A 24,508-nucleotide genomic window follows, 5' to 3' on the forward strand; every position below is an offset into this window, starting at 1 on the left:
CGGAAGGATGGAAGGCTGAGTCTACCTTGAGCCAGCTACTTGAACAATGCGGGACTTGACCTTCAGGTCATGAGCGAGAGCTTAGGACTGCATTTCTGTTGCATTAACACTCTGCACCACACAAGTCTGCAATACAAAACAACAAAGCCTTGTCATTGGGAATAAATAGACATGGAGCCCAAGCAACTGTTATGAAAACCAAGATTTGATGACTTATTCAAGTAGATGCTGCTGTTCTCGGAGTAATGAACTGGCCACTCCACCAGATCTTATCATTATTAAAGGGAAGGTCCACTTTTACATAATTTTTTTATAATGAATATAAAGAGAAGCAGCTTTGCAAATAGTCTTAAATCATAAATCTCCTATTATTTTGTGTATACAGTTCCTGTGCAGACCTAACCTGCATTTGGTGGAAGACGTTTCCGGCAGATACAGGGCAGTATGACATGGCAATTTTCGACGCAACTCATCAAAGATTGTACTATCCTAGTGTAAATGAATATGGGTGCATTGCAACTCGCAAGTTGACGTGACCTGACAATCGCAAGAAATCCTTCAGACTTGGATTGCTTGCAATTGTCAGGTTGCAGCGACTTGTGAGTCACGATGCGACTGCATTCATCCACATTGGGATGAGATGTAGAAGGTCCATAGTGCGATTTTTGGCTGTGCATTTGCCGCATCTGAGGAGCAGGCCTTCATCCGAGGAAACAGCGGGGTAAACGAAGTAGCAACCTGTCCCAGGGCTCTACTGTCTCCTCCAAAGGGGTGGCTAAGAACCCAACCTCATTACTAACAGGGGGAGATCACGTTTAATAACCTGGGTTACCTAAAGTTCCTGTTTTGTCACCGTGGTGCCAACGTTCCTGAATCAGTGGCAGATTACTTAACTTGAATAAAGAGTAGTCTACACACAGAAAGTACTTTTTCTACATGAAGCGGGATTGTGGTCTTGTTCTTTTACTCCAACGTCTTTTTCGATCAACAGAAGAATAACTTGTAAGAAGCAACTTGTACAGTATTAGAGTATTAGTAGTAGGCTTACATTCCTCACCTGTTTTCCTTTCACTCGTGCAGTTCGAGTTTCCCAAAACCGTGAAAGGGCAAACTTCTAGAAGGAGGGACTTCACCATGGCTGAGCTCCAGCAGGAGCAGCAGCCCATCTCTCCATCACTCGACCACCTTCCACTCTCTACACATAACCTTCTTTCTTGACACCTCACTCCAGACTCATACCACGACATGACTAGGCAAATTGATACATTTTCCAGACATCACCAGACATTATCATAGGTTAACCCTTTCACGCCTGGAAGTACTAATATACATTATACTGACTCATACCACATTCATGACAATAACATAAGACATACATAGAACATACATTCTACAGTGCTGGAGGGGACCCCAAACTCTGGGCCACTACACATTATACATTAAGGCCAAAGTTGCCATGCACCCATACCTAGCCTAAAAATGTATCTCCTGCATTTCTACAATGAATGTGGCTCCAGGCCACTACTCAAAATTAAATGTGATTAACAAGGTTGGGGGGAAAAAATGAGAACCAACTTACCAGCCACATCCAGATTCATGGGACAAAGCACAGGCCATGTTATACCAAACGTACATCGTGAAACACCTTAAAGGGGTTGTCCCGCGCCGAAACGTTTTTTTTTGTTTTTTTCAATAGCCCCCCGTTCGGCGCGAGACAAACCCGATGCAGGGGTTTAAAAAAAAAACTGCATAGTACTTACCCGAATCCCCGCGCTCCGGTGACTTCTTACTTACCTTGCGAAGATGGCCGCCGGGATCTTCACCCACGGTGGACCGCAGGTCTTCTCCCATGGTGCACTGTGGGCTCTGTGCGTTCCATTGCCCATTCCAGCCTCCTGATTGGCTGGAATCGGCACACGTGACGGGGCGGAGCTACGAGGAGCAGCTCTCCAGCACGAGCGGCCCCATTCAGAAGGGAGAAGACCGGACTGCGCAAGCGCGTCTAATCGGGAGATTAGACGCTGAAATTAGACGGCACCATGGAGACGGGGACGCTAGCAACGGAACAGGTAAGTGAATAACTTCTGTATGGCTCATATTTAATGCACGATGTATATTACAAAGTGCATTAATATGGCCATACAGAAGTGTATACCCCCACTTGCTTTCGCGGGACAACTCCTTTAAGAAGTAAAGTCTAACTTGTTTAATAATTAAAGTACTTTAAAACTTGAGGTTTTATAATAAATAAAATTCCATTATAATAACAACCACAATAAAGACACTCTGCTGATACATTTCCGACACTACCCAATGTCCTTAGTCGTAGGATACCAGGTGGTGTTGGAAACAGAGGGTCTTAATCGTGGTTTGCTCTGTTAGACTATGTTCAAATGGCATTTTCCGACACGGATATGATGTGGAATTTGCCTCAAATCCGCAGCCTAAAACGGCCTATTGGTGGTAGGGGAAATCTGTGCTGTAATGTATGCAGCATGAATTTTTCTGCACGTGGAATTGAAATCTGATGCAAAAAAATAAAGAAAGAACTTGTCACTTCTTGATGTGGATTCCGCACTGAACCCACATGCAGACTTTTCCCACTGACTAGATTATATCCATGTGAGGTTCTGCAGCACAAACACTCGAACATAGCCTTAACCTTTTCCAACCCACCGTCTCACGTCTGAAGACATTCTGATTAAAGACTGTACAGCTCCGATGTTGGAAGACGTCCAGCAGGGTATTCTTACTGTATATTGCCAGCCGCTCTGTTGTTGGGGGCGTCTCTAGCATGTCCCATAACGCAGTACTAGCTCTAGCCAGCAGATGGTGTCGTTGTATAATGGCAGAAAGAGAAAGCCCCCTAGGAAACCCTGAATCCAAAATTGGATTGCAAAGGATTAAGACATGTTTTCTTTTTTCCCAGGATGTTGAAAAATGGATAATTTGCACTTAAAGGGGTTGTCAGAATTATTACATTTTTTATCCAATGAGACTCCCACTGTGTAAAACTAACAAATAAGGGGATACTTACCTCTGCCAGCTCTCCACCTTGTGCAGCACCACTGCTCCTGGTCTCCATCAATAGCTGCTGCAGCCTGTAAATGTTACATCACAGAGGAGATGGGGTGCAGCGGTGCTGGACACAGCTTGTTACTTTTACACAGGGGGAGCCTCTTTAGATAAAAAGGGGTTGGAAATAGGACCTTTTATGCGGTATGATTATCGTTAAGATTCCGGCGATCTAGCAAGATACTCGTTCAGTGTAAATGCATGCAGTGACCGAACAACAAAAGAGAACTCGTTCGCTTCTAGTGCGTCGTTCAGGTTCTGCATGCAGAAAACTGAACGAATCGTTCCATATGAACAGGCACTCGTTCAGTTATGAATGACTGTCTGCTTACTGTGAATGAAGAAGGGCGGTCCGGAACAATCGCCGTACTCTGAAGAGTCCTTTTTTATGCCGTGACGACGTCAGAGGGGAACATTGCTGGATAGTGGGAATGGGCAAACAATACCTCTCCCGGCTCCATGTCACGTCCCCCAACAGCACCATCACTTAGTTTATGGTGCTATGAGGATGTCACAGGCTCCATTTAACTTTTTTTGCAAAATGTATTATTTTCCTTATTTTTGCAGTTGAACGGAGTTGCTGAAACTGTCCGTAGCCCTTGAGTTACAGAGACCTGAGAATGACCCCTTGTAGGCTAAATCAGACCTGAAGACTTTCCCAGTGTACCCAATTTAGGCCAGGGTTACACAGCCGCTGTGTTCTGCACCACCACTTTATCCTACTCCCGATGTTTGTGTGCAGACTGAAGTCCTGCCTGGGTTACAGAATGTCACAGGCGTTGCAGCCAATGACAGACCTTAGTGCTTGATTGCTGAGCTATCATTGGCTACAGGGCCTGTCATGTTCTGTAAATAAGCTGTAACTTGGGGAGCTCCTACAGGAGAGATGATGAGATCCCCCAACCCATTCACCCACTAGATCTCCACACACTTTTTGGGTGCTCTCAGGGAGAGACAACACCATTCTTGACCCACATTGCAGGCCTCTCACCAGCCAAGCCAAAAACCTACCGCACACTGATGAGGGGCAAACACCCCAAAACAGCTGTACGCTTTTCTGGCTTGGTTTCCTATTCCCAATCATTGTTTTACAAACTTGTTAAAATGCTGTACATTGAGTTGAAGGAATGCTGCAATCCAATAGGTGGCACTGTAGAGGTATTGTTCCATCTTCCTTATTTGCATAAATTACCCAGAGGAGCGTGCATGGCCGTATAAATCTCCTTACTCACTTTTCAGGTGTCTTCTCACACCGCTTCTGGGAGCTCTCGTTTGGGAGAGACAATGCCATCCCCTAACTCACTCAACCCGAGGTGCCTCCACACACTTTTTTGGTGCTCTCCTTAAGGAGACACAACAGCCCTCTTGACCCAAGCTGTAACAGTGATGTCAGAGGGGAGACTCAGAGCAGCAGCACAGGACACAGCAAGAGCGGGAAAAGGTGATTATAAGGTAATTTATTATTATTGTTTCCACCATTTTTTATTGAAATATTTACCTTTAAACAAGCTGAAAGGCTTTACAAGTTCCCCGCGCAGGGGGTATCTTAAAAAAACACAAGTATATAAACAAAACATTAAATGTCCACACGATATCAAATGTCTGCTGTACACAGCGCCCCCCAAGCCACCGAAGAAGAACTTGCTCAATAGTTGCTAGTTGTTTCAGCTCACCGAAACAAAGTAGCGAGCAAATTCGTTCTTGGCGTATACAGGAGTTGTTCAATCGCTGAGCGACTGCCGGTTTACTGTGAATAGAGGGGGACGGCTGGAAGAGATCTCTGACCGCTCAGCCCTCATTCACTGCATGACTATGGCCGCCTGCACACAGGAGCCCGCAGCGGAATCTGGCCCTGATAGCAGTGGTGTCTGTGCCTACCTGTCATTTCCCGTCTTTTAGATGCACTGCGGATGGACCCTGTAGATCGCCATCTGTCATGCACAGTACAGATTTTCTCTAGGCGGTGATGCGGAATCCGCGAACCTGTCTGCAAGGTTAACTGTGAATGGGCCGCAGATAGGACGGCTTTTATTGACTTCAATGGAAGCGGTTTAGGTGGAATCCACACAAAAATGGAGCATGCTGCGATTTTTCCTTCGCTTGCGCAAACCGCAATTGGTTTCCGCAAGTGTGCAGGAACAAACGTTTTTCCATAACATGCTATGGGCGCTATTTGCTGCGGATCCGCGGTGCGAACGCCCTTGCCGCAAACATACGCCCGTGTGAAGGAGGCCTATCACTCCTATGTGGAAGGAGACGAGCGATAGTTGGTAGGATAACAGTTGTCTTGTGTAAAGGTACCCTAATAACGCATACTAGTGCACAGTGAGTATCAGCTAGTCAGAGGTGGGGCAGCCATCTGGGTGTTCAGGATCAGACCAGAGGGTCCCTTTAATCCCATCCAATCAGTCTTGCAGGACTAACTATCTGTACTTTATTTGGGGTGCATCTGATATAGTTCTAAAACAAATACATATTCACTTTTAGATCCCCCTCTCTAAATAACGAAGAAAACAAACAAATACTATTAAAAAAAACTCAGCCTCCTTGCTTTCCTGCGTGTGGCAGTAACACAGATGGACATAGTTATTCAACGCTTGCGGTCACGTAGAGAACTACATTTCCCATCACCCCCTTGCGGCTGCGTAGCCTAGAGCACGCACACGGGAGGTGTTCCGCTTTGTAAGAGCGCTAGGAATTGTGGGATTTGTAGTCCATAAACATCGCATTGGAACTAGAGTTAGACTTGGCTAGAACTACAACAGTGGCACCTCCTGCGTCGCGTTCCGTGCGCCGGCTTACGTCAGTGACGTCGCAGCAACACACGAGGAGCCGTTGAGTGAGTGCTGAGTCGGGTTATCACGGCCGCCGCCACCAGCGGGTTCAGCCGGGTCTCCTCCTGCTTCATAGCCGCAGCCTCTACACCCCCAGCGGGGAAGTCGGTCCAGCGCGCCCCGCCGTCATTACCCTGCTCCCGGCAGCACACACCCGGAAATCATGGACCCCAGCGACTCAGCTCCGGATTCCTGGGAACAGGCGGACATTGACGCCCCGGAGGCCCAGCTCAACTCATCCCTGGCCCGGCTCAACGTCAACGCAAAGCCGTTCGTCCCCAACGTCCACGCCGCCGAGTTCGTGCCTTCCTTCCTAATGAAGAGCGGCAGCGCGACTGCAGACGGGCAGGAGGAGGGTAAGGACCGGGAGGAGGCCGGGCGGGGGTCGCTGCTCTCCCAGGTGGGGGTTGTGCGGAGCCCCGGCCGCCACCGCCCTACATAAGGGAGGTGCCTGCTGGAGCCGCACACCTCCGCCCTGTGCTCCTGTCTACATACTACCTCTGTGGAGCGTACCACTGCCTACAGGGGTGCCCTGCCCCAGGTGTAGTGATGTAGTATGGAATGTGGCCGCTGACTCCCCCTCTGCCCATCGTGGCTCCATCTCCATTGCTACAACTGTCAGATTGGGGCCATTTAAATCCCTTTCATCATTTATTCCACATTCTATACAACTTTCCTGACTGGCGAGGTGGTGATGTCGACGTTAGATGCCATGGATAACCCGCCATGATGTGCGTTGTACGTTCTGCGTGATACTTGCGCAGGGCTGCATGGGATCGTGTAATTAGTGAGTGGGGTCATCAGTAAATATGACAACTGCACACCTTATCCTTCCAAAAAAGTATCGGTGACCCAGCGAACTTAAGAGTTTAAGAGGAGCCTGGGTGCCTTTCTTGAGCTTTATAATATTACGTTCACTGCCAGATTGGGGTTGGGAAGGAATTTTTTTTTCCTGTAAATTGAGGGAAATTGACTCTACTTGAGTGTTTTGGGGTTTTTTTTTTGTCTTCTAGATCAACATGAGGGGGGACTGGATGATCATGATTTGTTTTTAGCCTAACCTACTATGGGGGACATTTACAAACTAATCTATGCCTGAATACTGGGGCAGAAAACGTTCAAATTCTTGCGCAAGCCCTATTGCAGTGAAAATTAGGACTTTCTCCATCTGGATAGCTATGCCACTTCTACAGAGAGGGGGTGGGGCTGCCCTGGACCGACAGATTTATAATTTGTGCCAGAAATTCACACTTGGTCGGGACCAGGCGTACATTTCATTGAAGGCGCATGGAGGGACCCCGAATATATAGAGGTGTGCAACGCTTCATGGGTCATTGTAAATTATATTAAACCCAGCGCAGGAAGTGCTGCGGTTAGAAAATTTCCCTTATGTTACGTTATATTGTTTGCAAGACGACTGTGATGTCTGATAAATAAGAGGAGCCCTGGGAAGGTCTGGTTGTGACTTTCATTGACTAAATGTACTTTTCCACAAGGTAGTGATTGCCCAAATTCTCACTGGAAAGAGCAAATTTGGGGGATATTATCCCATGTACACATGGGCACCATCAGGGCACGGAGCAAGAGTTTAGCAGAACTAAAAACCAATCGGCTTACGCACCTGACAATTCTCCCGTGTAAAGGACCTTTTACATGACACAATTATCCTGCGAATGATCGATGAGTGTGTTGTCCCCCCCCCTCCCCCACTAATTAGGTGTTAACGTGTGCTGCAATCGAACAGCTAGTGATAATTAGTTAGATTATCGCTGATTGGATCTTTTATGCGAACGTAAAAATCCTTTACAGCAAGTCTAAGTATAAACAGGCGTCATAAAATGTATTGACTAGAGGTGTAGTTATGATACAACGAACGATCAAAACTACCCTATCAGTGTAGATGCATGCCAAGCGAACGATAGATGATCGCTCTTCACCATTGGTCACACTCGCGTTCCAATTTATTTTGCAGTGTTAAAGGGCCTTAACATTAACAATCCTGCTAAAAACAGATCGTTCCTATTAGAGATGAGCGAGCGTACTCGCTAAGGCAAACTACTGGAGCGAGTAGTGCCTTATGCGAGTACCTGCCTGCTCGTCTCTAAAGATTCGGGTGCAGGCGGGGGAGAGCGGTGAGTTGTGGGGGGGAGAGAGTGAGAGAGAGATCTCCCCCCGTTCCTCCCCGCTCTCCCCCGCCAGCACCCAAATTTTTAGAGACGAGCAGGCAGGTACTCGCATAAGGCACTACTCGCTCCAGTAGTTTGCCTTAGCGAGTATGCTCACTCATCTCTAGTTCCTATCCTTATGAAGATCATAGCCGGTGAGTCCGCAGGGCAATATCCTCTCTTCTTACAGTATTGCGCTAGATGTTGCAGTAACCATATATCACAATACTGTAAATAACCTAATATGGAAGGGACTGCATAACAAATCATGGAATCCATGAGAAATAAAAAATAATCACCGTGTATAACGGAAGTCAACCCACCTATAATATGTGGGTGAGAACACACTGATACATGGAGGCACCATACAGCGCCATTGTCCACATTCCGCCATCCAAGGCCTCCGGTATCGTACGTGCGAATATGCTGAGAAAAAACTTTTCTATTGAAAGTAATTGAACATCGTAAAAACCAAACTCCTCTAACATATGGGAGATTGTAAGATGATTGATTTCACACTCTACTCCAGCAGCCCCAACTAGCTGAGATAACATCAGTGTAAACAGCGCCTTATTTGCTTTGTGCAGGTTCCAGTATTTTAGCAGTGAGAGTAATGCGGCCGGCAGAGCTAAGCTTCCCCTCAATCCTACCAGAAAGCAGACAGGTGCGACTGTAAGCCATGATAGTAGCGTGGGCAGGGTCTAATGTGACGCCAATGTCATTATATACACTGTTGGCAAAAGTATCGGGACCCATGTAGAAGATGATGAAATTCGATGTTCACATTTATTAATCCGGTGTTGGGCCGCCTTTGTCCTCAGTGACTGCAGTAACCCTCCTAGGCATGTCCACCAAATTCCGATAGATGAGGAATGGAGACAAGTTCTTGCACACAAGGAGAGCTTCAGCTAGTGATGCGGGGGATGTTGGGCGTGCACGGATATGGCGGTCTAGTTCATACCAAAGATGCTCAATGGGATTGAGATCCAGACTTTGGGCTGGCCAATGAAGTCTGCAGACATTCTGCTCCTCAAACCTAGACTCAACACTGTGTGCTGTATGACTTGGTGATGCCACGTTGTCCAGAATGTCTCTGTACCCGTTGGTGTTGAGAAGGGACTTGACTATAACCAATGGCTCTGGCAGAAACGCCTTCACACCATTACAGAACCTCCTCCAAACTTCACTGTTGGGATGATGCAGTCAAGGAGAAACCGCTGTCCAGGAACCTGTCTGCACACTAAGGCCTCATGTTCACGGGGAAAATCAGGCCCGCTACGGATTCTACATGGAGAATCTGCAGCGGGTCCCTCCTGCCCCGCGGACATGAGTGCTGAAAATAGGAATTTAAAAGAATTTACCCATCCGTAGCGGGCGGGGAAAGTCTTCTCTTCCTCACGGCCAGATCTTCTTTTTCGGCCGGCAGATGAACTCGTCACGGCTGCGGCACGTCGCCGACGTGCTGCGCGCATGCGCCGGGCACATCCGCCGAGCCGAAGCAAGAAAGATGCGGCCGTGAGGAAGAGAAGACCTTCCCGGTCCGCTCCGGATGGGTAAATTCTTTTAAATTCCTATTTTAGGTCTCCCGCGGATCCGGACGGCTTCCATAGGCTTCAATAGAAGCCCGCGGGAGCCGTCCCCGCAGGAGACCCACATGAAAATGGAGCATGGTCCAGATTTTTTCATGCTCCATTTTTTTTTTAAATCCCTTTTATTGACCATCCGCGGGTATTTATCTACCCCGCGGTTGGTCAATGCATCCCTATGGGGTGCGGATCCGCGGGCAGGAGAAGAGTTAAAATCTGCTGCGGATTTTAATTCTTATTTTGCCCATGGACATGAGGCCTAAAGGATTTGCATTGCGGTATCCAGATTCCACAGCAAATATCTGCCATAGCATGCTATGGAAGTGTTTTTTTTTTCCAGCCCACGAGTGAAAATCAATTGTGATTTTTCGCTTGCAGGGGAAAAATCGCAGCATGCTCTATTTTTAGGCAGATTCTATGTCGATGGCTTCCATTTAAGTCAATGGAAACTTGCTGACCCGCGGCCCTTCGGCAATCATCATTGCGGAATCCGCGTTATCGCCTAATGACTACGCGGCATTATATATACTGCACATGTGCAACAGCCGCCACATACAGTACAGTACAGGATATAAAGAATTTGGACAGGTATGCAGGGTCACCGGCTGGGCACCGGGGCAGATTCCGCTTTAGGATCCCGCATGCGGAATCCAGCCCAGCTGTGTGCAGGCAGCTTAATGCTCACACATCTGATTTGCGCCTAATGGCACAGGATTGGTGAGGGTCCCAATACTTTTTGTATAAGGCCCTTCTACATCAGCAGGCTTTCTGCTAGGAAGGAGCGCTGATCAACACTTCTGCACGTTGATCAGCGCCCTTTCAGCTCCATTTAAATGAAGCCATTAGCACTACTGTACCTGCCTGAATGCTCGGTGTTTGGACACATACAGCTCCACTCGCTATCAGCATCTCATCTCTGTTCACACAGAGCAATGTGCGGCTGACAGCAGATGACTTAAGTGTTGCCCAAAAAATGCCATCGCCTGACAAATTAGCATTGGCTGATTGCTGCCAGCTTCACACATCCCAGTGATTAGGCGAATGAACGTTAACGGTCCATGATCACGACCGTGTTTGCACCACGTATTACGCATGTGTTGCACAGACGAGTGATGTGGTGAATGGAGTCAATAGACTTTCCTTGATCCATGCACACCGAAGTGTAGATACACAAGAGAAATAAATGGCCGCACCCTCTCGTTCCTCTGTGTACCGCGCAGCGTGAGCCCTGTACGTTTGTATAGGTTGCGTATGATATACTATCCATAGGCAATACATTGAAACCGCTGCCCATGCACAAACTCATCCACGCTCTGAAACAGAACGGGGAATTTAAAAAGCAACACTGTGCATGTGCGTGTGATACGCAGGCATGCGCAGTGCACTCGCAGCCATACGCGGTCTCTGCCAGCAGGGCGTATGTTTGCGAAATGAGCCATAAGAGGAACGTGATCCTATGTAAAAGGGTCCTTAACGCTAACTCCGTGGCGTCTATGGAGGAGGCTCTTACAGCAGACATCCGCCCACAACGGCTGCAATCTGCAGCGACATGGATCGGAGCGTTTAACCCTTTAAATGCCCAGATTGATGTCTGGGGGGGGGGGGGGGGCTGTAAGGCCTTCCGTAAACCTCTAGGGCTGCCATTGCAGATTGCCTAGCCATGCCTGTAGCGTGGCTTGATTGACTGTCAGATTGCGGTATACTGTAATTTTGCAAGAGTGATCAAACCATCGTAGAATAAAGTTATTAGTCATTTTTGTAGCAGTCTGTATGCCGTAGAAACAAGACGCACCCAAAGATGGCGGAATCTTGTTTTTTCCATTGCACTCCACTTGGAATTTTTTAAACGTTTTTTTAGTACATTATATCATACATTAAATAGTATCATTGGAAAATACAACTCGTCCCACGAAAAGCAAGCCCTCATACAGCGACGGAAAAATAAGTTATGATTTTTATATTTTTTTAAAATACAAAGTGAATAGAACTTATTGATGTCAATGGATTCATTCACATAAGTTGTGAATATAATACGGAGCTGATAAAGGCATCAACCTCCTTCCATCTAATAGAAGTGAGTGGTGCAGTAGTCACTGCGCCCCACCACTCCATTCGCATGGGCAACTCGGGGTGTGCAGATTTCATTAGGCGTAAAAAAAGACCTCCTGCACACGGGCGGGTCAGATCCTGCATGTGAGATTCCCACGGCAGAGTTTGACCCGGTGACCACCTGCATATGGGTGGGTCAGACCCATGCATGCAGGATTCCCGCAGCGGAGATCGACTCGGTGCCAGGCCTGCTTACCTGTCTGGCGTCTTCTCCTGTGCTGCCAATTTACCGGGTGGCACATGCGCAGTACAGGGGACACCACGCTGTCGCTATGGTGATGTCGTAGCCTCCTGGTCCTGTGAATGTGCCAGCCAGCGCATGCGTAGTTGAGAGGATGACACGGCTCCTGTGGCGATTCCGCAATGGTTGCAAAATGGCAGCGGCGCAGACGGCTTCCATTAACTTCAATGGACGCCGGCCGTGCGTGTTCCGTGGCAAATCGCAGCATGCTGCAATTTCTTTCCCGCAAGCAGAAAATCGCAATGGATTTCCACTCGTGGGCAGGAAATCGCATTTTTCCATAGCATGTTATCGGCTGAATTTGCTACAAAATCCAAAGGCGGCATTCCACCCGTGGGCAGGAGGCCTAAGTTGTGGGGTGTTTTGTTTTTTTTTTGTTACATAACGTGTCCTTTTAAGAGGTCATAAAAACCTCTGGAAGACAATTCACGCTATAATTTTATTTTTATGGTGCCGGTTTTCATTGCAGCTGCAGGAGCCACAATTACGTGGGAAACCGGCGCCTTGTTAACATTAGCCACTAGCGGAGCTGATCGTGAAGACAGAGGTGTTGTGCCATGCCGGTGAAGGGATTGTCGAGTCCTAGTGAGGTGGCGACATTGGTACCCCTCGTCACCACATTCTGTTCATGCAAGGAAGGCGAGGGCTTACATGTGACTTATGTCATATCGGGATCCCTGGTGACAAAACCACGAGGCTTCTTACAGAGGAAACCTATTTATTTTACATGGTGCAACCAATAACCGTGCTGTAAACCGCTCGCTGTTTTAATGTGTCTTTTGATAGTTTTCTGTAAAGGCATCCTAAAAATGGCAATATAGGAAGACTGCAGTAGACTCCGGACTGCAGTCGAACCAGTCACCTCCAAGGGTCCCTTTGCACCAAGGTTTCCGAACCCAGCCTTCAGGACTCCCAAACAGATCGTGTTTTCAGGAACTCTTTGGTATCGTCAGCGCCTCAGACGTCGCCACAGGTGTCTTCTATAGGATATCTTGAGAACATGGCCTGTTGGGGGTTATGAGGATCGCAGTTAGCCAAACGCTGACTTGCACCAATCGATTTCATCGTTTGAACACGCTAACAATGTCGGAGTTCACTCATGCAGCCTGTCTATACAGATATGCATCGTTGGCTCGTTCAAACGAGAAATCGCTCAGTCGTTAACGGTCACTGTATAAGGGCGGCTTCACACAGGCGTATTTGCGCACATAAAACCTACAGATGCAATGCACAGAGGATGGAACGCATTGTTTTCAATGGTTTCTTTCTCATCTTTGCTTTTGCATGTGTGCAAAAAAATGAAGCATGCTGTATTTTATTTGCGCACCAAAGGCCCCACTGGGGTCTATGGGGGTGGCACGAATGCGCACCCAAGACCCATTGGCGCTATTAAGCGGTGAAAAGAACACACCAGTGGCTAGTTAGGCTAAATAGCCTTTTAACTTGGGGTGCAGCTGTGTCCCGTGCCCATGTGAACTATAAAAAAGACCATCCAGTCGAAACGTCGCTGGCTTGTGTTTGTCATGGGAGAATAATGATTTTGGATACTTCCACTTGCAACCTGGATGCTGCCGCGTTATTTCATGTTTCCATCGCATTGGAGAATATGTTCAGGTTTCCAGCGACTGATGCATACTGAAAGTCCGGCCAACACTGTGGTGAGGAGTGCTGCTGGGCACCCAGTGTATATATTTGGTGCCCATGTGAACTGTCATGGCCAGCGCCACAGCTGCAAAAACGCAGTAAAACACTGCGGGACCTCTGCAGCGGTTTACCCTTACGGCTGTGTGAGCCTGGCCTACGGCTGAGGTCACACTTCACCTAATTTCATTCATTGTATTGTAATGGATATGTTGTGAACTTGGTCCCCAGCGGGTCTGGAAGAGGCTGCAGATTTTTAAGCGCTGTAAATGGGGTTTGTTAAAAGCCAAATAAATTTTTGAAAAAATGAATAAAATATTGGTATGATCATAATAGCTTGATAAATCATAGGAACAAATCCAGAAGGACTTTAAACGTCTGCTTTGGGGCCCTCGGAGTTATAGGTAGGGCTGGGCAATTAATCAAATTAATTAAGATTAATCCGTCCTTTCAACCTAGCTAGATTCTGTTTCTAGCAAAAATTGATATTGGCGCCACTACCTTAGAGATGGCTGGCATCAGTGGTGACGGACTATGTGCTGACTGGTGCTAGATCTTACACTTACACCTGTGCCTGCGTCTCTCACATGAACAGGAGCAACGGGTCACAAGTGTCATTTCCAAAGCTAGCCACAGGCGCAAGAGCCGAGACTGTCATACCAGCGTGTTATCTGTGGTGTTACATAGGACTGCAGGGAGCAGCTAATACGTTAGCGCTGGTCTCTGTGGTGTCATATAGGACTCCAGGGAGCAGCTACTGCACTAGCACTGTTCTCTGCGGTGTTGGATCCCTTTCACACGGGTTGATTAATCGGTCAGACTCCCGAGAGCATTCCAGCGATTATCGTTTGGTGTAAATACGTGTGCCGACTGAATTAATTAGTTCACTCATCAATTTGTCAGTCAGGTTTTATGCATGCGTAATCAGTCGGTGTAGACAGGCAGTCGCTCATCTATGAATGACTGCCTGTTTACTGTGCATGGAGGTGGGTGGGCTGGAATGATCCCCGTCCCGCTCTGTGATGATGGGACTTGACAGTCATCCCATGTAAAAAAGCCTTACATAGGACTGAGGTCACATCTACTATATTATCTGTCCCCCAGAGTTACCACTGTAATTGAAGTGAATGGAATGAGGCTACCTCTATTTTTGCCAGTACCCCCTATTTCGGAGATAGATTTAGGTCCAGAAGTTGCGACCCACATTTATCCAGTCAGAAAAGCAAATAATGTCACTGCGGCACTACCATGTAAAGCACAACTGTGGGAGGCAAATGAAGAAAAAGACGCCAAGCTCGTAAAGAGACCAGACTCTTAGTCCCTCTATATCCATCCAATGCAAAAATAAGCACGAGCAGCCATGTTGATGCCTCTTTACTCCATAGACGTTTGCAGCACAACGTTTCAACCCATACAGGGGTCTTTTTCAAGTTTTCAAGGAACTTGAAAGACCCCTGCGTGGGTTGAAACGTTGTGCTGCAAACTTCTATGGAGTAAATAAAGAGGCATCAACATGGATGCGATTTTAAGACTACACTCGTGACGCTGCTCATCCACATTTATCCAACACTTATGGCCTATTTAGTGGCCATGTTCTAAATGTTTTAGAAGGGAATACTCCTACAAGCTTAGGACCACCCAGAAGTTTTAGAGCGTTAGGCCGCCTGCAGACGAGCGGGTCGGATCCGGCAGCGAGAATTCTCGCCGCGGGACCCGACCCGAGAGCCTGCAGGGACGAGCGCGTACTCACCCGCGCCTGGCGGCCCCGGCTGTTTCATGTGCCGGCTGCGGTGCAGCCGGCGCATGCGCAGACCGGAGCCGGCGGCCGGGTGAGTGCGTGCCCCGCACAAAAATAGGACATGCCGCGGTTTGTTTGCCGCACGAGATTTCGCACGGCCAAACCGCGGCCGTCTGCATAGGAGTGCGTATTGTAATGCACTCCTATGCAAACTTTCAGTGGCGGAAATCCCGCGGGAAATACCGCCGCGGGATTTCCGCCCGTGTGCAGGCGGCCTTACTGTTAGATTTTTAACTAACAATCTACAGCCCAAAAGAATACACTGATGGCGATGTAATCTTATGGACTGCAAATGGCACTTGATGGGTAAAAATCAATTTGTAGCGCTGCAGAAAGTCTCAGTGGTGTAGCCATAGTGAGGATGCCTGCAAATACCAATTGTAATTGGTATATGTAGTGTTAAGGAATTGCTGTGCATGCAATTCCCTTAGGTCCAAACGTGTGGTGGTATTTATTTAGCTTGCTTGGCAAAACTAGAAGAAAATTGAGATTAAATCAAAAATCGTCCTTTAGTTTAGAATTTTAGGCCCCAACGCTGAGCTCTAGTTAGAGGACTCTTATAAAATTTAGACCAAAGGCACCTAATTGTAGTGAGTTGCACTCAAGAAACTCAGGAGCACCTGTTAATCGACAGCACAGTTTACTTGTTCACGGACACTATGTCATATTCCGGTCTGTGAAACCCTATGGGAATAGGACATAAGGAAACTGATGACTGCTGCAGACGTGGTTTATATGACCGGTCTCACTTACAGTCTGCGGCGCGTGGGGGCAGCACCAGCTTCAGCGAGGATTACAGCATTGTGTGTGTGAATAGATCTCCAGCAAAGGAAGTCAATTCCACATGAATCTCTAATATATAAAAGACATAACAGACTCCTGCTCCTTAGACTACATACGTGTTTCAAGCCTGCTGGCTCTAACGTAGAAGGAATAGGACATGCCATGGGTTTATTTTTTTCACGCAAACCAATGCTTCACATGAAAATTTGTGCATAGCTTCAAAGGTTACAATAGTGCTGTCCGTGCAATTTATGGACAACACAGCCCCCCCCCCCCCCCCCCCAAAGACTGTGAATTGGCCTTTATTAGTAATGTCTTAAAGGGAAACTATCATGACCGTTGAGTCTTATAAACTACATTATGGGGCTCAAAGGTCAAGGAGCTGAGTCTGGGGAGCGGTTTTGTACTCGCTGGGCACCCCTATCCAGTGCTATGTCCCTGCAAATATGGCGCACGCACATCGAGTGGGCTGAAAAGAGTTGAAAAGAGCCCTGTGCACGACTCCCCAGGTGCCCCATAGCATAGTTTGACGGGTTCCCTTGAAGGCCCGTTTTCACTGGGATTATTACTTTTTTTCACTGTTAATGAGGATCAACCATAGCAAGTAGGCTGGTGTTTGGTTTGCGCTATGCTGAGCGCCGCGGGCAGTTATTGGTGCAGGATGTGGCTGATCATTAGTAGCATCACTTGGGCACATAGTTGCACTACTCTCGGCAGCCCATGTGCTGCTCACAAGCAGTGATTTGTATGCCCGCATAAACGGCAAGATCAGCAAAATACAAATATTTCCTCTTTTGTAGGCAGATGAGGAATGAGCATCCAAAAGGGCAAACGATCGCCTTATGAGCCTTCTCCTTATTTCCTCTGGAGACATGGCTTGAGTACTTCTAGTTCTGTACATGTACCTAGCCGGAGTTGTGTGCTAAGGATGTGTTTGCGAATGCACACCAGGTTTGCCTCTATTCACACTTGGCATTGATGCAGTGGGTTATAATCCTAGCTGTGTGACAGCAAGCAGCGTTCAGAATTCCATGGCGTGGAATTGCGCTATTGTGTGAATCCACTCCATAAGGGTACGTGCCCCTGATATTCTTGTGGGCAGTTCGCATTGGGCAGCACTGGGACATCCTGTCTGTATGCTGAACGCAGTACATTGACATGTGCTATTCTAGTCTGAAAATCTGGCAAGAAATCTGTGGGCCTAGACGAATCCCCCGGCGCGGCTCTGAGAGCTGCGGCAGAGGAACGCAATGTTCTCCCATCGTTTTCACTGGGCCGGCACTTCTGCCGCAGGCTCCATTGAAAGCAATGGGCGGTATCGCAAACATGGTGCCGTGCAGGGAAACATTGCAAATGTGAATAAACCCGTTCTATGTTCGCGTCACTCTAGTATATGGTGAAAAGTTATACAACAGTTATCAGAGCCGAGCACCACATGTACCCACAGCCCCCTGGAAGCAAACTAGAAATATTTATTCACTGACTACATGCAGAGATCTCGAAAATGCACAAAGTAGTTCAGAAAACTTGGACTCTTCATAATACATGAAGTGAGTTTTATGTCTGAAGTGCGTGCAAGAAGTACGTAAAACAAAGTTTAACGGGCTGTAGGTAGATGATGCAATCTCGTCTTGCCCTGTGACTGTCACCCACTGCCTACTAGTGTGTATATATCTAGTGATCATGTTCTGCTTGTCTGAAGAGAATAAAATGTCACTGGCATGTGTAAGGATGCTTGTTGTCCTTGCTGGAACTAATCCGACCTCCTTCCGCTGACAGTACATGGCCAGCGGGAGCCGTTGGAGTTGGGCCTGGATAAGTAAACTTCTAGGATTAGATTATAATTTGGGGCATCCGCTCTGTTCATATATAGGCGCGATCTTCAGATACAAAGTGTGAATGAGATTGTTACAGATCATCCAGAAGATTTAACTTAGTCCACTGCATGACAAGATAAAACTGTTGCCAGAATACAGCAGTGACATGCGTTCGGTTCAGTAATCTTGCTTGCTCCCCAGCAATAACCTGCTTCTACAAAACCCGCGTTCATGAAATTATGGATGGAAATATTTAAAGGGGTATTCCTCAGAATAGGTCCCCAATAGCAGATCGGCGTAGGTCCTGAGCGGTGGATCCCTGCTGATCTGCTATTGGTGATGTAAAAAATTAAAAATAGACTTAAAAGAGAATACAAGCGATTAGACGTTTCAAGATGAGATCTATAGCACAGTGACCCAGTTTGGTATTGCAGCTTGCTCCCATTAAATAGCATTAGGGCTAACGCCCACGGACAGATTTATGCCACGTCCCCCGCGCCAGAATAACGCAGCTATTGGGTTCTATTCGACTTAAAGGGGTTGTCCCGCGGCGAAATCAAAAAAAAATTTTCTACCTACCCCCACATTGTGCCCCGTTAAAAACAATCCCTTTGTTATTTAAAAAAAACAAAAACGCTTGCCTGCATCCCCGTTCGGGCAGTTTCTTCTTTTAAAGATGGCCGCCGGTCCTTTCCCATGGTGCACCACGGTTTTCTCCCATGGTGCACCGTGGATTATCTTCCCCTTTCTTGCGTTCCACTGCCGATTACAGCCACCTAATTGGCTGATCGGCACCACGTGACGGAGGCGGAGCTACAATGACTATGCGCAGACCAGCTCTCCGGTGCGAGCACGCCGGAGCGGCCCCATTCAACAGAGCAGAAGACCGGACAGCGCAAGCGCGTCTAAAGAAGCCAGAAGATGCAGAAATTAGTCGGAGCCATGGAGACGGGGACACCAGCAACGGAGTGGGTAAGTGTATAACTTCTGTATGGCTCATATTTAATGCACGATGTATATTACAAAGTGCATTAATATGGCCATACGGAAGTGTATAACCCCACTTGATTTCACGGGACAACCCCTTTAATAGCTCAGTCCTCACATGTGGGATTCTGCTGCGGATTTACGCCCGGGGAAAGATGTTCTATTTTAGTGCGTTTTTCCGCTGTGGGAAGTCTTCATTAAAGGGGTTGTCCCGCGCCGAAACGGGTTTTTTTTTGTTTTTTTTTCTTAAACCCCCCCCCCCCCCCCCCCCCCTCCCCCCCGTTCGGCGCGAGACAACCCCGATGCAGGGGTTAAAAAAACAAACAGCACAGCGCTTACCTGAATCCTGGCAGTCCGGCGTCTTCATACTCACCTGCTGAAGATGGCCGCCGGGGTCTGCTCCCTCCGTGGACCGCAGCTCTTCTGTGCGGTCCATTGCCGATTCCAGCCTCCTGATTGGCTGGAATCGGCACGTGACGGGGCGGAGCTACACAGAGCCGGCATCCTGCACGAGCGATCCCATTCATAAAAGAAGAAGACCCGGACTGCGCAAGCGCGGCTAATTTGGCCATTGGAGGCCGAAAATTAGTCGGCACCATGGAGACGAGGACGCCAGCAACGGAGCAGGTAAGTATAAAACTTTTGATAACTTCTGTATGGCTCATAATTAATGCACAATGTACATTACAAAGTGCATTAATATGGCCATACAGAAGTGTATAGACCCACTTGCTGCCGCGGGACAACCCCTTTAATATGGCATTAATGGAGACAATGATAAAAAGCGTGTTTTTCCGTGATCGCCAGCGATACTTTTTTTGTTTATACCCTCGGGATTCCTGTGGTGTAAAACCGTGGGCATATCCCGCTGTGTCCATGGGCATGAGCCCTTAAACTAAAATTAGTTTGCCTTATAGGGGTTATCCAGGAAGCAGCCGCTGGAATACATGGGGTTGGAGCGGAAGCGCTGCTACGACCCATGTGTAGCAGCCGGCTCTTGTAATTGCAGCTCTCATTGCAATCAATGGAGCTGTGCCTGCAGTTATAAGTGCAGCTCCTATTGATTGCAAGGAGAGCTGCGCTTGCAGTTAGGAGTACCGGCTGGTACACAGGGTCAGGGCAGCGCTTCTGCTACATCCCAGCAGGCGCTCAATGGATAACTCCTTCAACTCTTCCCCCTCCCAAATTGACAGAGCTGTGAGGTTTTGGGGGAGTTGAGGTGACAGTCCAGCAATTCTGTCATTGCAGTGGTCTTAGTCTTGTAGTGGGATTTGAACACTGGATTTTTTGTACAATACTTTAACATTATGGAGGAGAATATTAACTGCTATACAAAAATGCCGCAATTAAAAAAATAAATAAATAAATAAATTAAAAAAAAATAGCTACTAGACTGCAGCAGAGGCTTTCTAGCATCCATTCCTATGGACAGTAATATCTGGGTGCGCGCTCCAGATTAGTAGCTCGGCTTCAGATGGGTTAGCACATGGAATCTTGGGCTACAAATATCTTTTATCTAAACCGTGAAAATTGGGTTTTATTTTCTGAAAGTAGCATTACAGACAGAAGAATAAAAAAAAAAAAATGACTAAGGGTGGCCATCTTGTCTGAGATGCAGAGTTAGTCTTTACACCAGCCTACTGCGTCATTCACATGATAGACAGGCACTCCTCTTCTACGGAAGAGTGTTGTGGGCGTGCTCTGTAACTTGTACAAAGGTCATTTTGCAGGGAGGGGGAGGAGGTGAGTTGTGAAACTGACAACTGTGAATGGTTGATACCTTACAACATGCGTGTTACCTTTCATTGTAATACTGCCTTTGATAAGGAAATTACTGAAAAGCTTTCTCAACAGAACCGGAAGTGTCAGCTTTTTAGGCTAAATGTAGATTGTGATATCAAGAATTTAAAGGAAAAAAATAATTTTTACCGTTCCTTTTTATACATGGGGTAATTTCCTGATTTATATATTCCTTTTAAAGAGGTATCCCCATCTGGGACTTTCATGGTACATTCATAGGATATACCATAAGAGTCTGAAAGGTGCGGGTCCTGGAGGTGGGCTTCACTGTTTGCATAGCTCTTAGTAACTTAAGTGGCTCATGTAAACGACAGTCGCCTGTAATTGTTCTTTTGAGCGTTTTTTTTTGTTTCTGGTTTTTTGTTTTTTTGGTTTTTTTTTTGCTCTGGTGACAGATCTTGTCAAAGCCAGTTTAAAAAGTGACATCTGCTTACTGTTCACTCTAAACTACTGTTGTCACCTAACTGGTTTCCATTTCCCTCCTATTATCTAGATACAACAGATAATTCTGCGCAAGAAGAGAAGTCCCAGTCTTCAGAAGGTAATTATGTATTCAGACTTTGTGCTGATTTGGGCTGTTGCATTTCTTTTGGAATCAAATTGTGTTTATCGTAAGTTCGGCCACATGATGCACAAAGCAGCTCTTGTCTATGTACGGCTCTGTCTGGCCTTTTGATATAGCTAATCGGGCGAACATCTGAATCCAGGCATAGGGTCAGCATAACACTGGAGAAGCCCTTGCAACCTGTTCTTGCCCCCTTGCGCTGTGCATATTAATACGCTTGGTATTGTATCTTGACGCCACCAGAAGCTAGGGTTTTGACTGGGGACTGCCCCTCTCACACCCCTAGCTTCTGATTGGCTAAATTCAAGAAGGTCCTAGCAGCAGCGTCTGCATAGACTTTTGCCTGGCCTGGAGGCTTAGGTTTAGGGATTGGTGTTCTTGTTAAGCTTACTTTATTAGCTGTTAATGCTTCCATGTTACAGCGGTAACATGGAAGCATTAACTGCAAAGAATGTAAGGCTAAACACAAATCCCTAACCCAAAACCTGCAGCTGAGGCAAAAATGCATGCACACGGTGGCCTGGGAACATGCACCCCACCGCTACTGCTGCTGGTAAGAAGCTCTGCTCCTTACACTGTGCCTTCCCCTTGCCCCCGGTGGTTGTGCGGACAACAAGCTCCGCTCCTGACGCTGTGCTCCCGGCCCCGCCCGCATGCACCCCGTCGCTGGCAACAAGCTGCGCTCCTTAAACTGTGCCTTCCCCTGGGCGGCGCTGCGGGTAACAAGCTCCGCTCCTGGCCCCTCTCACCACCGCTCCTGAGTTTAGTCCAGCGGCTGCCACTTTCCTGAAAGCCCAGCGCAGAGATGTCGCACAGCAGGCGGCTGTGCCCTTCCTGCAGGGCTAGCGCAGATAAATACCGACCACCGGCTGTCAGGAGCTACGACGCACCCGGCAACCAGTCACTGGAGGGAGCACAGCATCAGGTTCAGCGTTGCAGGGAGCCTAGCGGCGCCTACAGGACCTGTCAGGCCGAGCACGGGGAGACAGGCAGCCAGCCAATCAAGAACATGGGGCGTCAAACACCCTGTATCTTGGCTCCACCACTACTTCTGGTGGCGTAAAGATACAATAATACCAATACGCTTGTCCGTGTGTTCCAAAAATGCATGTGTAGCTGGCGTAAAGGTTTGTCCCATTAAACTGACAATCACCTAACCTCAGGATGGGTGATAAGTAATTGACCTGTGAAGGTTCAACTGGAGAGACCCTCATCGATCACCATAACTGGGGTCTTGCATTACCGCAGCGGTGGTCACGCGTGTGCATTACCGCTGAATTAACTATCAAGGGGCTGCCGAAGATAGCGGAGTACAGTTCTCTGCAGTCTCATAGAGATGAGTGAAGTGGTGGTGCACATGTGACCACCAAATAATTCATTTTTGGGACACTTGAATTCCTCCACCCCCCCCCCCCCCCCTGTTAACTTGATCAGTGAGTCCCAGCAGTTGTACCTCAACTGATCAGATACCCATCACCTATTGTGTTGGTAGGTGTAAAGTTTTGCTGGATAACCTCTTTTAAAGAGTTGTAATTGTTTGAAACTTTGTGAATCTTGCAAAATATTCCACCTTCCATATTCTCTATATGCAGGTTCCAATGCGGTTGTTGGCATGGAGATCTCTGAACCTGTAGGTAAGTAGCACTCTATTATATCATCATGTACTCCAAGTTAAAGCCAAATTGACCATGGTGAAGTAGCCATCCTGAGTTGAGGCTGTTGGCATTTGTAGCCACATACTTGCTTGTACATAAAGAGAGGCCCATAATGAGCTCAAAGCATATGAAGAAGGGCTGCCGTATAACACATGGGGGATTGACAGAGGCATTTTAAGTTCTGAAAAAGTAGTATTTCAGATTCTCGCTTGTTGACAAAGCAGCTCACAGCATTGCCCTAATGGAGTAGAGATAAAAAAGCAGCCAACACTAGCAGATGGCATCATTCATAGGGAAGTGATATATAGAAACTGTGCAGCTTCACTTTCCTGTCTAACATTGGTGTCCTTCTAGTAGAAAATGGGGAGACCGAGATGTCACCTGAAGAGTCCTGGGACCACAAAGATGAGCCGAGCGAAGCGGAGCCAGGAGGCGGCTTCTCGGGAGACGGGGGCTCCTCTGAAGAAGTTGCTCAAGAAATGATGGAGGAAGAAGAGGAAATTCCAAAACCTAAAACTATTGCTGTACCACCTGATGCACCCAAAAAAGAACATGTTAATGTAGTGTTCATCGGACACGTAGGTGTGTAGACTTGAGACTCACAGCTTTGCTAAAGGAAAATGGGGCAGAATAAGTAATGTTTTAGAATACTAATAGTAGGTAATACCTGAATTACCATTCATAGCAAAACTTGTGTCCAACTTGACTGCTAACCATAACATCTGTGATCTTTGAAATATTTTCTTTCCCCACCAGATGCTGGAAAATCAACTATTGGAGGACAGATTATGTAAGTAAATTACTATTCAGTTCTGATCAATGAAAAATGACTCTTTATTGAATAGAAGTCTCCAGATAAACTACAACTCCCAGCATGCCTTGGGAGATGCTGGTACTTGTAGTTTTAACATTTGGAGAGCCACAGCTTAGAGGCCAGTGCTATGTATTATTTGGTTTCTACCTCATTATACAGTCAATTATATTAACTTGAATTTTTCTTTTTTTTTTTTTTTAGGTATTTGACTGGTATGGTAGACAAAAGAACACTAGAGAAATATGAAAGGGAAGCAAAAGAGAAGAACAGAGAAACCTGGTGAGTTATGTAATGGTTCTGTATAGAGGAACTGTTCCAGGGCTATCTACATGTTCTGAAAGTTCATTGTGCTGGCATCTCAGCCATCTCTGTATATCAACAGCAGGCGTGGGGCAGTGCTTGCTCAATACTAGAATAATGTCTAACAGCCCCTTAGACGTACATCCACCACCAGTGCTAAGGCCAAGCAGTGACTACAGCGATGACAGTTGGGGCCAAAAGTTTTGAGGCCTGCACACAAATTTTGGTTTTCACAAAGTTTACTGCTCGAGTCCTGTGTCATGCCAACAGTAGAGCTTCCTAAGACCATTCATGTGTGGGGTTGCTTTTCATCCATGGGAGTGGGGCACTCACAGCCT

General features: G+C 47.2%; 1 protein-coding gene across 2 annotated transcripts in view; it reads left to right on the top strand.

Annotated features, from left to right (window-relative positions):
• The first annotated feature begins 5,868 nt into the window (after positions 1 to 5,868).
• GSPT1 (G1 to S phase transition 1) overlaps positions 5,869 to 24,508 on the top strand; it is a 29,380-nt gene continuing 10,740 nt past the window's right edge. The window contains exons 1-6 of one of the 2 annotated variants that reach the window (XM_066576211.1): positions 5,869 to 6,265; positions 21,330 to 21,377; positions 22,994 to 23,035; positions 23,411 to 23,638; positions 23,813 to 23,846; positions 24,072 to 24,149. In XM_066576211.1, coding sequence (XP_066432308.1) covers positions 6,073 to 6,265; positions 21,330 to 21,377; positions 22,994 to 23,035; positions 23,411 to 23,638; positions 23,813 to 23,846; positions 24,072 to 24,149 — 623 coding nt within the window. In that variant the 5' untranslated portion in view covers positions 5,869 to 6,072. The remainder of the gene's footprint in view (positions 6,266 to 21,329; positions 21,378 to 22,993; positions 23,036 to 23,410; positions 23,639 to 23,812; positions 23,847 to 24,071; positions 24,150 to 24,508) is intronic. The other variant, XM_066576212.1, reaches the window with a different exon arrangement.

The sequence above is a fragment of the Eleutherodactylus coqui genome, chromosome 8 (genome assembly GCF_035609145.1).
Source record: "Eleutherodactylus coqui strain aEleCoq1 chromosome 8, aEleCoq1.hap1, whole genome shotgun sequence".
NCBI classification, from domain to species: domain Eukaryota; kingdom Metazoa; phylum Chordata; class Amphibia; order Anura; family Eleutherodactylidae; genus Eleutherodactylus; species Eleutherodactylus coqui.